This window comes from Palaemon carinicauda, chromosome 11 (genome assembly GCF_036898095.1).
Source record: "Palaemon carinicauda isolate YSFRI2023 chromosome 11, ASM3689809v2, whole genome shotgun sequence".
NCBI classification, from domain to species: Eukaryota; Metazoa; Arthropoda; class Malacostraca; order Decapoda; family Palaemonidae; genus Palaemon; species Palaemon carinicauda.
Window position 1 is genome coordinate 44,496,049 of NC_090735.1, and position 14,670 is coordinate 44,510,718.

Below are 14,670 nucleotides of genomic sequence, written 5' to 3' on the forward strand. Positions count from 1 at the left end.
AATTAAAATCTCTCTCTCTCTCTCTCTCTCTCTCTCTCTCTCTCTCTCTCTCTCTCTCTCTCTCTTCACACAGTAGTTTGTATAATTTCAGCGCCAAACCGCTGCTTATTGATTTTGGTGATTCCGTTGTTTAATTAGAATCTTTAAAGGAAATATTTGTACACATTTGTAAACCGTGATTTAGTTAAAAAAAAAATACAGTCTTTGGGAAACCATGGAGGATACAGTTCAGAGTCAGAGAGGACGAGCGAAATTTTGTCATGATGGATATATATACAGATATGATAAAGAAAGCAAGACACAAACAAATGTAAAGTTCGGGAGATGCCATGAAGACGGTAGATGTCGTGCCAGAATTCATACGTTAGAAGAAGCTGTTCTAAAGAAAAGGAATGATCACACCTATCCGACATCTGCAGTGGCAGTAGAAGTTGAAAAGGCGAAAACGTATGCACGTCAGAGAGCCGAGGACACTTACGAAGGACCGGGTACTATAATCAACAAATCTTTGGAAAATATGTCTCAAGCTACTATTGCCCAGCTGCCTAACCGACAAGCGATGCGTAAGCTTATTCGACGCAAAAGGAATCCAGCCAACCGGGTTCCTGAAAATCCAAGATGCATTGAAGACTTAGAATTTCCTGAAGAATACAAAGTGTATAAGCCCACGCCCGAAACTGAGGAAAATTTTTATATAGCAGATCAAGGGATTAACCAGGAGAGAATTATCATTTTTGGTAGGGAGACCTGGTTGGAACATCTAGCAACGTCAACCATCTGGTATGTTGATGGCACATTTGCTATTGCACCTCAACTATTTCATCAAGCGTACGTTATATTAGTCAAGAAATTCGATGGAGTCCACCCCATACTGTATGCACTCTTGCAGAATAAGCAGCGCTCACCATGTGTGAAAATGCTAGAAATAATTAAAGATAAAGTACCAAGAGCCATGGCCCAACATCATAAATTGTGATCTTGAGCATGCGATTTTGACGACCATGAAAGATGGTTTTCCCAATGTGCAAATCAGAGGATGTTTGTTTCACTTATCGCAAAATTTAATTAAACAGAACAAAAGTATGGGTCACATGATTTCCTATAATACCAATGCGGACTTTGCTTTACAGGTAAAAATGATACTAGCTCTTTCATTTGTCCCAGTTAACGACCTTGACCGTCATGTGGAAGCTCTAGCATCGCACTTACATGATGAGCTAGTTCCTCTTTTGAATTGGTTTGAAGATAACTACATCGGTCGTCCAAACCGGAGAGGAATTGGAAGAAGAGCACCGTTATTTCCGACAGATATTTGGAACATGTTTGAACGAAGGCTTCAAGGAGAAGATAGGACCAATAACCACGCAGAAGCAGCTAACAGACGGCTGCATACAGAATTAGGAATGTTACACCCAACAATTTGGAATTATTTAGATGCCCTGAAACGGATCCAAAAAGAACGTGATAAATATTTAGAGAAACTTAAAGCAGGTCATGAGCCTCAACAAAAGCTATTGAAATACCGAGAGGCAGACGAAAGAATATTAAAAATCTTATCGGATTATGGAAACAGAAATGAGGTTGAATATTTGAAAGCTATGGTGCATAACTTATTAAACTAGGTTTACTAATATTTGTATTTTGAACTTTTTTTGGACTATTTTAACTATTCAGTAGGATAAATACTTTTTATCAATAAATATTTGTTCAAAACCTTTTCTATTGTTTATAAACACAGTAGTATAAATACTTTTTATCAATAAATATTTGTTCAAAACCTTTTCTATTGTTTATAAACACAGTAGTATAAATACTTTTTATCAATAAATATTTTTTCACACCCTTTTCTTTTGTTTATAAACACACACATACACACACACACACACACAAATTCCACACTTCCACGGCTCTGAAACGTCTGGTGCTGGAAAGGCATGGCGCTGAAATGGCTGGTGCTGAACTGGCGGCGCTGAATCGGCGGCGCTGAGCTGGCGGCGATGAAATGTCCCTACCCCCCCCCCCCCCCCCATATGCGGCGTGAGAATTACCGTAACTCATCTTTCCATGTACACACATATACATGTATATATATATATATATATATATATATATATATATATATATATATATATATATATATATATATATATATGTGTGTGTGTGTGTGTGTGTGTGTGTATACATATATGTATAGAAATATACTGTATACATAATATATATATATATATATATATATATATATATATATATATATATATATATATATATATATAATGTATGTATGTATGTATGTATGTGTGTGTGTGTGTGTTTCTATGTCTATGTATACAAGGCACTAGAAGAGTTGGAAGACCCAGACCTACATGGCTGAGGACTATGAAGCGTGAAGTGGGAGATAATGGAGAATTATTGATTTGAAAGCTCAAGATAGAGAAGACTGGTGTGTGTGTGTGTGTACGTTCGCGCGCATGTGAATGTGATTTTTTCTGCTTTGCCTGACTGGCATAGACAGAAGAATGGGCATGAAGAAGAAATAAAAAATTTATTTTATATTTTTTTGCAAATCCTTTAACTTTAAAAAGACTGTTCAGTGACTTTTCTACAAATAACGTCTCCAACTAAAATAAAAAAGTCCTCGCTTTAAAAAGGACAACCGTTTATTTTATGACCGAATTAATTTGAAAAGTTTTTCGAATCACAGACCGTAACTGACAAATTAATTATCCAAGCATTTTGACCGTAACTAATTTGGTCATTAATTTTACGAGGCTCCGGTTCATAAACATTGCATGGCCAATGGTACAGTGGAATGAATATCTGTAACTAATAAAAATGGTTTTACAAAATACAGAACTTTTCTTGTGATTTGTGTGAAGTTTCATGATACCTGAGACTTAAATATTGCTTCATTTGTCGTTTCATGTTTTATTTTTCAAGGGAAACTTAAGAACATTAGAGTGATTGTTACGTTTGTGGTTGTGTTAATACATTCTTATAAAAAAAAAATTTAAAAATTTGAATTTGCAGGTTTAATGGTAAAATCAATTATATATATATATATATATATATATATATATATATATATATATATATATATATATATATATATATATATATATATATATATATATGTGTGTGTGTGTATAATGTATGTATGTATGTATATGTGTATATTTGTGCTCGTGCGTGCGCGTGTTGTTTTATATGTATATTTTGATCATAGTTTCTCCTCAACGTATTAAGGGTAACTGAAATATTTTTTATCTTTCCTTGATTTGATTCTCTCTCTCTCTCTCTCTCTCTCTCTCTCTCTCTCTCTCTCTCTCTCTCTCTCTCTCTCTCTCTCTCTTGGATACAAACGGAATCCATCATTTTCTTATTTAGGTTTTCAACTCATCGAGTATGGGTTCAGGTAATGTCTATAGACCTTGGGTTCGGGTTTCAGGTGATCTTCCGCCATTGGCAGTACTGCTAAGGCATCCCCCAAAATCATGGATTTATCTTTTCATTTATTTCAAGTTGATATTACGATTATTAGAACAACTTTCTTGTATATAATATGCTAAGGAGATTGAATGAAATCTTTGAATTAAGCACGGTGGTCTAAAGGCCATTTACCCTCATCATGGAAAAATAAAAATACAAAAAAGAGCATAGACCTTCAGTACATCAATAAGGTCTAAAGCATTAACGCCAAATATAAGTCATCTAAGCTGTATTATTCCCATCAGACATAGAGGAAAGGCCCATCGGTTGGCAACATCGATAGTTTCTATGGTACCTTCAGAATTGGTAAACTACATTGTCATAACGACAAAGTTAAGATGTTGTGTTTGTGTTGGATGTTATGTTGTGTCCAGTGACTCGATAGCCTAAACTAATGATAATCTTTACGCTTTACGATCTTAACTTCCATTATCCCTTAGGTTATCAAACTAGTCTCTCTCTCTCTCTCTCTCTCTCTCTCTCTCTCTCTCTCTCTCTCTCTCTCTCTCTCTATATATATATATATATATATATATATATATATATATGTGTGTGTGTGTGTGTGTGTGTGTGTGTGTGTGTGTGTGTTTGTGCGCGTGTTTGGGGGCTGGGAGTGTGTGTATACAAAATTGCATAGCACGAAGAAAGTGTACTTTAAATAAATTTCCCATTTGAAAATAATAGCATGAGAGTAGTCCTAACCAGTCATACGTATATATCAAATGTATTACGTTTATCAAATCATTTATTCCAATACTTATAAGGAACACGAAGTCTGGTGGCTGATTCGCCAGATAAAGTGTGCAATTAATCGGTCAAAAAACGCTGGTCGCCTGTTAAGGAGTGTTTTGCGCATGCTTGATTGGGTAGTTACAGTAGCTAATTCTGATCTCCTCTGTCATTACCTAGTCCAGTTTTTAAGTGATCTTACCTTTCTTAGGAAGTCGAACGAAATGACGGACTCATTTTGTATCGGCGGTTTACAGTGTAACTTATTTGTGTCTGTGATTGGAGTCTAAATTACGTGTGTTTTTCCATGGTGTGTCAAGTTTAGCTTTTACGTTATGAAACCTATTTTGAGGTAAAAGAGAATTATCGGTTTGTTATATTTATTATCGTGGAGAATTATTATTATTATTATTATTATTATTATTATTATTATTATTATTATTATTATCATTATTATTATCATTATTATCACAAGGTAGGCTGTAAACCTTGTTGGAAAAGCAAGATGATATTTGCTCAAGAATGCCAACAGAGAAAAATAGCTCAGTGAGGAAAGAAAACAAGGAAAAAATAAACTACAAGAGAAAAATAAACAAAATAAAGTATTTCAAGAACAGTAACAACATTAAATGAGATCCTTCACATATAAACTATAAATACTTTAAAAAGAATATTAATTTAGCGCAGGCTCTCAAATTTGTGCCTAAATTTGAGGAAGACAATATTGCAGAGTTTTTTGTATCATTTGAGAGGATTGCAGCAAGGTTGGAGTGGCCCCAAGAGTATTGGACCACTCTTATACAAAGTAAATTGATTGGAAGAGCTCAGAGGGTGTATGTAACTCTGGAGGAGGATCTGTCATCAGATTATGAGTGTGTAAAGGCTATCGTCTTGAAGGCCTATGAGTTAGTCCCTGAAGCCTATAGGCAACGCTTCAGGAACTTAGAAAAAAGTAGGGAGCAAACTTTTATTGAATTCGCAAGATCGAAGGAACAATATGCTAGTGATTGGTTCAAGTCCAAGGAAGTGGTAAATTTTGAGAAATTGAAGGAATTAATGTTGGTGGAGGAGTTCAAGAGGTGTGTTCCGGATAAACTGAAGGTTCACCTCGAAGAGTTAAAACTAGAGACCATTCAGGAGGTAGCCATCGCTAGTGATGAGTATTATTTGTCTCATAAGAGTGAGTTAGGGGAAGTAACAAAAATGGTGAAGTCCGGATGGGGTAAAGTAGGTAGGAATAATAATTTCAACAATAATAATAATTCTAACAATAATAATAATGCAGGGATGTTTACTAGAAATAATTATAGAGGTAATGATCAGGGCAATGCCAATACTAATATTAATTTTTCTCCTAACAGGAATAATAGACCTAAGATATATAATCCCGAGAAATTGAAAACATTGACGTGCTTCTTTTGCAATAAGAAGGGGCACGTAAAGAGCATGTGTTATGCATTTAGAAACTCACAAAATGCTAATGTAGGCCAGTGATGGGTGTGGAAGAGAGAGAGAGAGAACCTACCCCAACAACATCTGCTGATCAATGACTACCTGGTTGTTTTGACAGATATTTGTCCTTCGGTAGTGTCTCTTTCGCCAATTCGTCCGAGAAAAGACGTGTGCGTATTTTGCGTGATACCGGTGCAGCTCAGTCTTTGATATTAAGGGAGGCATTACCTTGCAATTTTGTACCAAAAAGTGGGGAATTTGTGTTATTGGCTGGTTTTCCCGATACGGTAAAATCGTATGCCATGGAAAATTTTAATTTAATCTGCCCTTCCTTTGCAGGGAATTTGAAATTGGCCATCGTTGATAAATTTCCGGTTAAAAATGTTGATGTTGTGATAGGGAATGATGTTGCTCTGAAGAATAATACTTGTCCCATACTGATAAACCCTGATAGTGAAGTAGCAGCAGTTACTCGTTCTAGTGCTAGAATTGTTGACGCTGCAGAGTCAACAATTGATCTAGATTTAAGTAGTTTAGAACGTAGTGATAGCGTAGTTGTAGATCTTGGGATTTTGAAGGACAAACGGAATTGGACTATTGAAGAGCTAATCAAAGCTCAGAAAAAGGATTTTCGGGATCTCCCTATTGAGTCAGGTGAGGTGACTGATATAACCGGTCCCAAATTTAAAATAATTAATAATATTTTATATAGGTTGACTAGGCCTATGGAGGCTGATAACTTTGATTATGAAATTTTGAAACAGATAATGGTTCCATTTGTTTACAGGAATGAGTTGATATCATTGGCGCATGAAAGTGGTTTGGCCGGACATTTTGGCATTCATAAGACTTCTGGCAAGTTGTTAATGAATTATTATTGGCCGAAGTTGAAGGCGGACGTAAAGAAGTTTGTCAATAGCTGTGATGTTTGTCAGAAGGTCGGTAAACCTAATCAGCTTATTCCAAAAGCGCCTCTATGTCCTATTCCAGTGGTTTCCGAACCTTTCACGGAGGTCATTATTGATATTGTTGGACCATTACCAAGGACTCGTAGTGGAAATGAATATATTTTTACTATCATGGATAGGATGTCTCGATATCCCGAGGCAATACCACTACGTACGATAAAAAGTGTTAAAATTGTAGATGTACTAATTGACTTTTTTACAAGGTTTGGAATGCCTAAAATTATTCAATCGGATTGTGGTTCTAATTTTGTTAGCAGGTATTTCAGAGATAAAATGGCAGAGTTAAATATAAAACATGTGACCTCTTCTCCATATCATCCAGAAAGTCAGGGAGCTCTGGAGAGATTTCATCAAACCCTGAAATCGATGGTAAAGAAATATTGTTTGATTAATGGTTCTGAATGGGATAAGGAATTACCTTATTTGTTGTTCGCTTTTCGTTCTGTCCCAAGTCAGTCTTTAGGTTTTTCGCCTTTCAGCCTTGTGTTTGGCCATTGTGTTCGAGGTCCTCTTGATGTTGTTCGAGAGTCCTGGGAGGGAGACGTCCCTGAGATCAATTTATTAGATTATGTGTCTAATCTATGTGATAAGTTAACAAAAGCTTGGAAATTTGCAGGTGAAAATTTATTGTGTAGCCAAAAAAGAATGAAGTACTTTTTTGACAGAAGGTCTAAAGCACGTGACTTTGCGGTAGGCGACAAAGTTTTGGTTTTGTTACCCATTCCTGGAAATCCATTGAAAGCATCTTTTTCAGGTCCTTGGAAAATTCTGAAAAAAATTAGTGAAGTTAATTATTTAGTAGAGACTCCCGAGAGAAGGAAACCTTTTCAGCTTTGTCACATAAATATGTTGAAGGCTTATGTAGAACGGGAGAAAGTCACTCCCGTGGCAACCATAGGGAATGCTGTGGTTTCCGAGAACGATAAACTTTTTTCTTTTTCAGAGGGTGAAAGTATTGATGATAATTGTTTTAATGGAAGTGAATGGCGTTCAGATAATAAGAATTCTTTGAAACATTTTTCTGGTATGGTTTCTCATTTAAGTAATGAAAAACAAAAGTCTTTAAAGAAATTGGTATTTAATTATAATGAATTATTTTCGGATGTACCGGGAAGGACTAATGTCCTTGAACATGACGTGGACGTAGGTAGTGCCACTCCTGTGAAACGAGCGCCTTATAGGTTGAATCCCTTTAAAAATGAGGTTGTGGCGAAGGAAGTTGATTATATGCTAAAACATGACCTAATTGAACCTAGTCAAAGTCCTTGGTCATCCCCTGTTGTATTGGTAAAGAAACCCGACGGTAATTTCAGGTTATGTTTTGATTCATTCAAATTCAAATTCAAAAAATTTATTGACAAAAAGTGGTCAAAAGGAGCTGTTAGTCTTGCTAGACAGCCCACTCTATCTTTAATTTACATAAATTATCTTTAATATACATAAATGAACAAAAGCTAAATACAAAGGTAAAACCTAGTAATAATTTACATGACCCAAAAAATACAATTAGTAACAGTTTTTACAAATGAAAACACCTACATGAATAATTTCACATTTACCCAAAGTACATTAGCACAAACCTTATATATTTATTACACAGACTGAAATTACATATAAATTAATCATAGTTATAATTTGATAAAGCAATGACAATTACGATTCTGGGCCCGACGGTGCGAGCCGACAACAAGACCACGAAGAGGCCAGCCTCCCAAAATCGTCCAGGACTCAAGAAAATATGCACACACTTGACAAATTCATCACAAAAACAATCATTCAACAAGGAAACGACACCAAAACCCGCCGCAACAAAAACGGACCCGCCGCGATGCCAAACACCACGACTCCAAAGGCGAAGGTGCGCTCGACCTGCTACCTCGCGCCACAGAAATCGCGTGTATTTGGAACCACGAGGAGTCCCTGTTATAATAAATTTGAAAGCTACATTACACATTACAAAATAACCAAAACATTTTTTACATAAAATACATTTTACAGACCGTTTTCACATAAAAGGAGAACTATTATTTAATGTACAGAGAACAACCACTTCCATTTCAAATTCCATATTACTGCAGCAAACACAAAACATTATACAAATAAAAAGTAATATAGTAACTTCACAATTTTAGTACCTTATATCAGTTTTTTTAAATTTATTTGCAATATTCTTGTACAAATTATTATTAATGAAAAAACACACCATTTGTTCAAAATTATCATCAAGATTCCTAAATTCTGCCAAAGAACTACATTCCATAATGTAATGTTGCAGTGTGTGTGAGTTTGCAGCGTCACATAATTTACAAGGGATACCCTCTCCACTCTTATATTCCCAATAGTATTTATAGCCTAGTTTAAGTCTCATAACAATTCCATCATATTTAGCTGAAGACTTTCCATAAGTAAAACGTGTATTGTTACTTACATAATCATAATGAGACATACTGTTACTGCCGTTACTCATGATTGCCCTAGCAATCTCAATATTCCAACCTTCCCTTACTCTTGCCATGTGTGACTTTATTTTCCTCATACTAACTAAAGTGGCGTAATCTATAGATTCTTTATTGCACCCCTGTTTTGCTAATTCATCAGCAACATCGTTAAAATATATACCACAATGTGAGGGTATCCAGACGAATTTTACACTGTATCCTGACCCTTTTATGACAGAAATGTACTCCTTGCATTTGGTAACTATTTCCTCATCTGAAGGTAATTTGGCATTTAAAGCCAAAAGAGCACTCTGACTGTCAACAAAACATATTATAGATTTTTCTTTATGAATTCCAAATTTCAAACACTCATATATGGCAAACAGCTCAGCAGTGGTAGATGAGCTATGATCGCCAATACGCTTAGATATTCTCTCCTCTGTACTATAACCAAATTCAAAAAATTCTCTAATTACAACACCAAGACCAGCTCGACATCCGGTAACAGAACCATCACAATAAGCATGAATCGCCGTATCCTTTGGGTATCGAGATATCTTTTCCAAAAACAGCTGTTTAAGTTCAAGGGGATTGCTGTCCCTTTTTCTCAAATCAAGTTGCTCTATACTTATATCTACTTTCTCAGTAATCCAAGGTTTTATTAGACGTGAACTTGGCAAAGGTACACAGAAATCAAAAACATTATAGTCATTCAATATTTTACAAAGCTTTCGTGAATATTCATTCAGTGTGAAGAATCCTGGAACGCCTTTCACATATCTATTTATAATAATTTTGAAATGCCTATCATTCTGTCTAATCAGTCTTATAATTGAGGAGACTGCCAACTCTCTTATTCTTTGAGTAACACGCGGGAAATTCAGCTCCATTCGCATTATTTCAATCCTTGCAGTTCTAGGGCAACCTAATATTACCCTCATAGCTTCGTTTTGCAACAATTCCAAGGGGCGAAGATCTTTATCTGAAAAACTACATAAAACTGGAGCCGAGTAGTCTATGATACTTCTAATAGTGGCAAGATATACAGACCTTAATATTGGAATACCAACACCGTTACCACGATTTGACAAAACACGTAATGGCTTAAGCCGAGATGTACAGATGTTCTTCACATAGGTAATTTGATCCATTATTTTACCAAAACCAATATACATACCCAAATATTTATAAATTGTTACTCTTTCTAGTTTTACTCCATTCAGCCAGAATTCTTTATCACTTACTATTCGTGATTGATATTTTGTCTTACTCTCATTTACCACAAGACCTAAAGATATACAAAGATCTGACATTTCAGTCAACACGATACTCAAAGTCTCCTCTGATTTGCATTGTATGAGAATGTCATCCGCATAAATGATTACTTGTGAATTTCCATGAAATTTATAACTTGCAATTTCGTCCATCAATATATTAAAAATCATGGGGCTAAGCACACCCCCTTGTGGAGTACCAAGTTCAAAATACTTTTCAGTGGACTCGTAACCCTGAAACATAAGTTCCCCTTCTGTTACTCAAATATTGTGAAATCCACATCAGTAGCTTGCCCTTTATACCCTTTTTAACAAGACACTCCAATATTACATCCTTATTGGCTTTATCAAAGGCTCCCTTTAAATCTAAAAACATTCTACAGTTGACACCAGCAGAACTAAGGCTTTTTAATACGCAATCAGAGGTACTCTAGTTCCTCAAAAAACCATAAAGATTCGGAGAAAGGAGCCCGTCAACTTTATACAACAACCTATTTAAAACCATACGTTCCATAGTTTTTGATAAACAAGAAGTCAATGAGATAGGTCTGTAATCATTATTTCCCTTAGGTACAGGTATCATGAGGGCAATTGTCCATTTAATAGGTAAGCGACCATTACTGTATGATAAATTGAACAATGCTAAAAGAGGACTGTCCTCCATTGCTATAAGACAGTTTATAATATCGTATGTTATGCCATCTTTACCTGGAGCTGTTGACTTCCCCTTCTTAACACTATTCAACATTTCATCCCTGGTGAAAGGAATACAGGTGTCATCCATTAAGTTCTTCTGCATACAAACTAGTCTACGTCTTTGTTTCTGTAACTTCCTAAGGCTTTCCTGTATATCTCGAGGTAGAGAATCTAAGTTCGACGCATACGACCATTTGGCGGCTAATGCCTCTGCTTTTTCTCTGGCATTAGGATGTGCATTTGTCTTTCTTTTTACCCCCCTTACTTTATTGACACCATCCCAAATTTGACGTAGGGATTTTGAAAATGAGATGTCGCGTAAAAAACCTTCCCAATACTTACTTCTAACCTCTTGCCTCTTTTTTGTAGCATGTTCAGCCACTGTAACCATTGTTTCTCTGGATTGCATATTCTGGTCTTTAGACCATTCCCTATGGCATTTTCGTAGCAACTTGTTCCAGCCTTTCACTATTTTGTCATTATGATACCTAGGTTTATGATTACTGGCAGAATTAGGTTTTTTCTGTGGTTTGTAAAGTATAGATTCTATTACTGCTAGCAGATCCTCAAGGAAAACATTTTCATCCTCAATACCTAGCAGTTTATACTCTTTGTACCAGTCACTTACTTTTTCTATAAAATCATCTTTCTGCCTGTCATGCAATACGTATCTAGTTCCATTGTTAATAAGTGAAATCTTTTCTAAATAAAAACTAATTCTAAGAGCAAAATGATCACTTAGTAAAGTGGTTACAACAGAGAAATCTGTCTGTACTCCAGGCATGTTGAAAAGTATAGCATAATCAAGCCTGCCTCCTCTAACATGTGTTGCTTCACAATTACCAAGTACAGACGCATTCTCAACCGAATCTAAAAATCTATTTAAAATAATCCCATTGTGATTTCGGGAGCAACTACCAAGAGCACTATGTCTAGCATTTAAATCACCAAGTAATACACAATCCTCAGAAAAAATTACATCAGGTAGGTCCTCAATAGCCAAAGAATCCGCATGTACATAAATATTAACGATATATATTTCTGCATCTTTAAGCGCTACTTTAATAGCCAAACACTCAGTACCATTGACTTTACTAGCAAAGTAATACGAAGCTGGAATATTATTTTTTATGTAAATAGTTAAACCTCTGCAATTCGTGGACTCATTAGCTTGTAATTCAAAATGATTGTAACCGTTAATTTGGAGTGAGGAAACATTTCTACCTACTTCCTGCAAAGCTATTATATCAACGTTTGTAGACTGAGTATAAGCATGCAAATCAGTAATTCGTTTTCTTAAACTATTTATATTCCAGGATATAATATGGAGTTTATGTGCCATTTTGAGAAATACTCTTTCTTAACTTGCTTGCAGAATGAAGAATATTCATTTTTAGCTGATTGGTTGGACTTTCCATATACTCGGTTATCGAATCAAGAATGATTGTAAAATCTCCGACCACATTTTCCACATAATCTGGCTTATTAGCTGACAAACCAGCCTCGCATGTAACTGTGCTTTCACCACTATTGTCATGTACCTCTGCAACCACAACATTTTGAGTCACCCTTTCATTAACAACCACCTTTTTATTTTGCAAATATATACTATTCATAGTATTCTTAATAGCTAACACTGCCTGTTTCAGTTCTGCTATCTCTTTACGAAACTCCGAGATAAAGTTATTATAATGAAATTGAGTCTCCTCAGGGGATTTATTCTTGACCAAAATTTGGTTTTGCTGTTCCATACGCTTTTCCCAGAAATTTTCACTAGCCACTGGAACCTGAGTATTAATAACACCAGAACTATCACTTCTTAGATTTCCATTATTTGTCTTAAGTGAACGATCACTTTTGGGCATTCGGGGACACACACTAGAGCTAGCATTATGAGCACCTCCACAATTGCAGCACTTTGGTTCAATTTTTTCCTTTTCTTTGATTTTGTCACCACACACCTTCGACTCGTGCGACTTACCACAAAATCGACAGCGATGGTCATTCAGGCACTTCCAGGCCATATGACCCCACCTGCAACACTTATAACACATGACAGGGTTGTCAATGAACACTGCAACACGTTTATAACCAAGGCACTTGATAAATACTCTCTCTATTGGCGGACCCTTGATGAGTGCAATTAATTGTGGTTTAGGGACAGACTCGTCGTCAACTTTAACTACTCTACGCTTTGCCCATATAAATAGGTCGTCAACTAAAACATCTTCTGGGTCCAAGTAAGTAGGGTAATCAAAAATAATTACCTTTGTACATGCACCATACAGTTCCTTTGGTTTTTCCATTACAATATTTTCAAAGCCACTTTTTGTTAAAAAACCAACAGCTACCTCATCCTTTACTGTAATATATGGGATGTTTCTCCCTTCCTTAAATAGAACCTCAAATTCCGGATAACACTTGGACAGCCGAACTGCCCAACGAACCTGATCATGGAAGCCCAAAACATTCCTCGGAAAATACAGCCGAGGTCTTTTAGCATTAATAACTTTACCATCTTTTAGATGATTCGTAGTAGAGCCTTCACCTAAAAACTTCTTTCGTTTATCATCAGACATCCCATTAGATACAACAACACTGCTCATTTTCCTTTTCTTCATTTTCTTGCTTTCAACTGTGATAAAAGGTTGGTCGTCATCGCTGCTACTAGACATCTCTAAATCCATAATGATGTCCTCCCGAGCTCCTTCAAATACTTGAATGTTGCTGTTAATAGTATTAGCCATAAGCCATCTGTGAACGGTCAGATAACTTCAAAGTCCGTATAATTGTATAAACCTCAAAAAACAACTACAGCGGTGGGAACACGTCCTCTTCGCTCGAGAGTTGAGCCTTGAGTGGTGTTTTGATTACCGTAAATTGAATGAAGTGTCTAAGTCTGATTGTTACCCATTACCACGAATTGAGGATTGTATTGATCGTATGGGTAAGGCCAAGTACATTAGTAAATTCGATTTGCTGAAAGGTTATTGGCAGGTTCCTCTTTCGAAGCGGGCAAGGGCCCTGTCCGCTTTCGTAACACCCCAGGGACTATTTCAATGTAAAGTGATGCCGTTTGGTATGAAGAACGCGGCTGCCACCTTTCAGAGGTTAATGAATACTTTAGTCTATGGTTTAGAGGGGTGTGTAGTTTATATTGATGATATTGTTATTTATAGTAATGATTGGGAAACTCATTTAAAACGTATTAGGGCACTGTTTGAGGTTTTGAAGAAAGCAGGTTTAGTAATTAATTTAAAGAAAAGTGAATTCGCAAAGGCGAGGGTCGTATATTTGGGTCATGAAGTTGGTAATGGTAAAGTTGCTCCTAAGCAAGCAAATATCGAATGTATTGAAAAAATGTTAATCCCTAAGTGCAGGAGGGATGTCAGAAGATTCCTTGGGTTGGGTGGGTACTACCGAAGGTTTGTTAGAAATTTTTCTGACATCGCCGATCCTTTGACTAATCTCTTAAGAAAGAAGGTAGCTTTTGTCTGGACTGATGAAACACAAAGGGCTTTTGATAATTTAAAAAGAGTATTAATTAATTTCCCTGTCTTAAGAGCTCCTGATTTTGACCTTCCTTTTTCTCTTGCCACGGATGCAAGTGACGTTGGTGTAGGAGCG

The 14,670-nt window shown here is 36.0% G+C and overlaps 1 protein-coding gene across 1 annotated transcript; it reads right to left on the bottom strand.

Annotated features, from left to right (window-relative positions):
* Positions 1 to 8,253: 8,253 nt before the first annotated feature.
* LOC137649261 (uncharacterized) lies at positions 8,254 to 10,585 on the bottom strand. Its single transcript, XM_068382248.1, has 2 exons — positions 8,952 to 10,585; positions 8,254 to 8,555 (listed from the first exon to the last, which is right to left on the bottom strand). Exons 1-2 carry the CDS (start codon positions 10,516 to 10,518, stop codon positions 8,254 to 8,256), a joined length of 1,869 nt encoding a protein of 622 aa, XP_068238349.1. The 5' UTR covers positions 10,519 to 10,585.
* Between the last annotated feature and the right edge of the window lie 4,085 nt (positions 10,586 to 14,670).

Excerpts from the sequence above, each read along its gene's own strand:
- LOC137649261 (XM_068382248.1), bottom strand. The coding sequence starts at position 10,518 with ATGATTTTTAATATATTGATGGACGAAATTGCAAGTTATAAATTTCAT. Across the intron at positions 8,556-8,951 it reads GGAATATAAGAGTGGAGAGG|GGACTCCTCGTGGTTCCAAA; the intron begins GTATCCCTTGTA and ends TTATTATAACAG.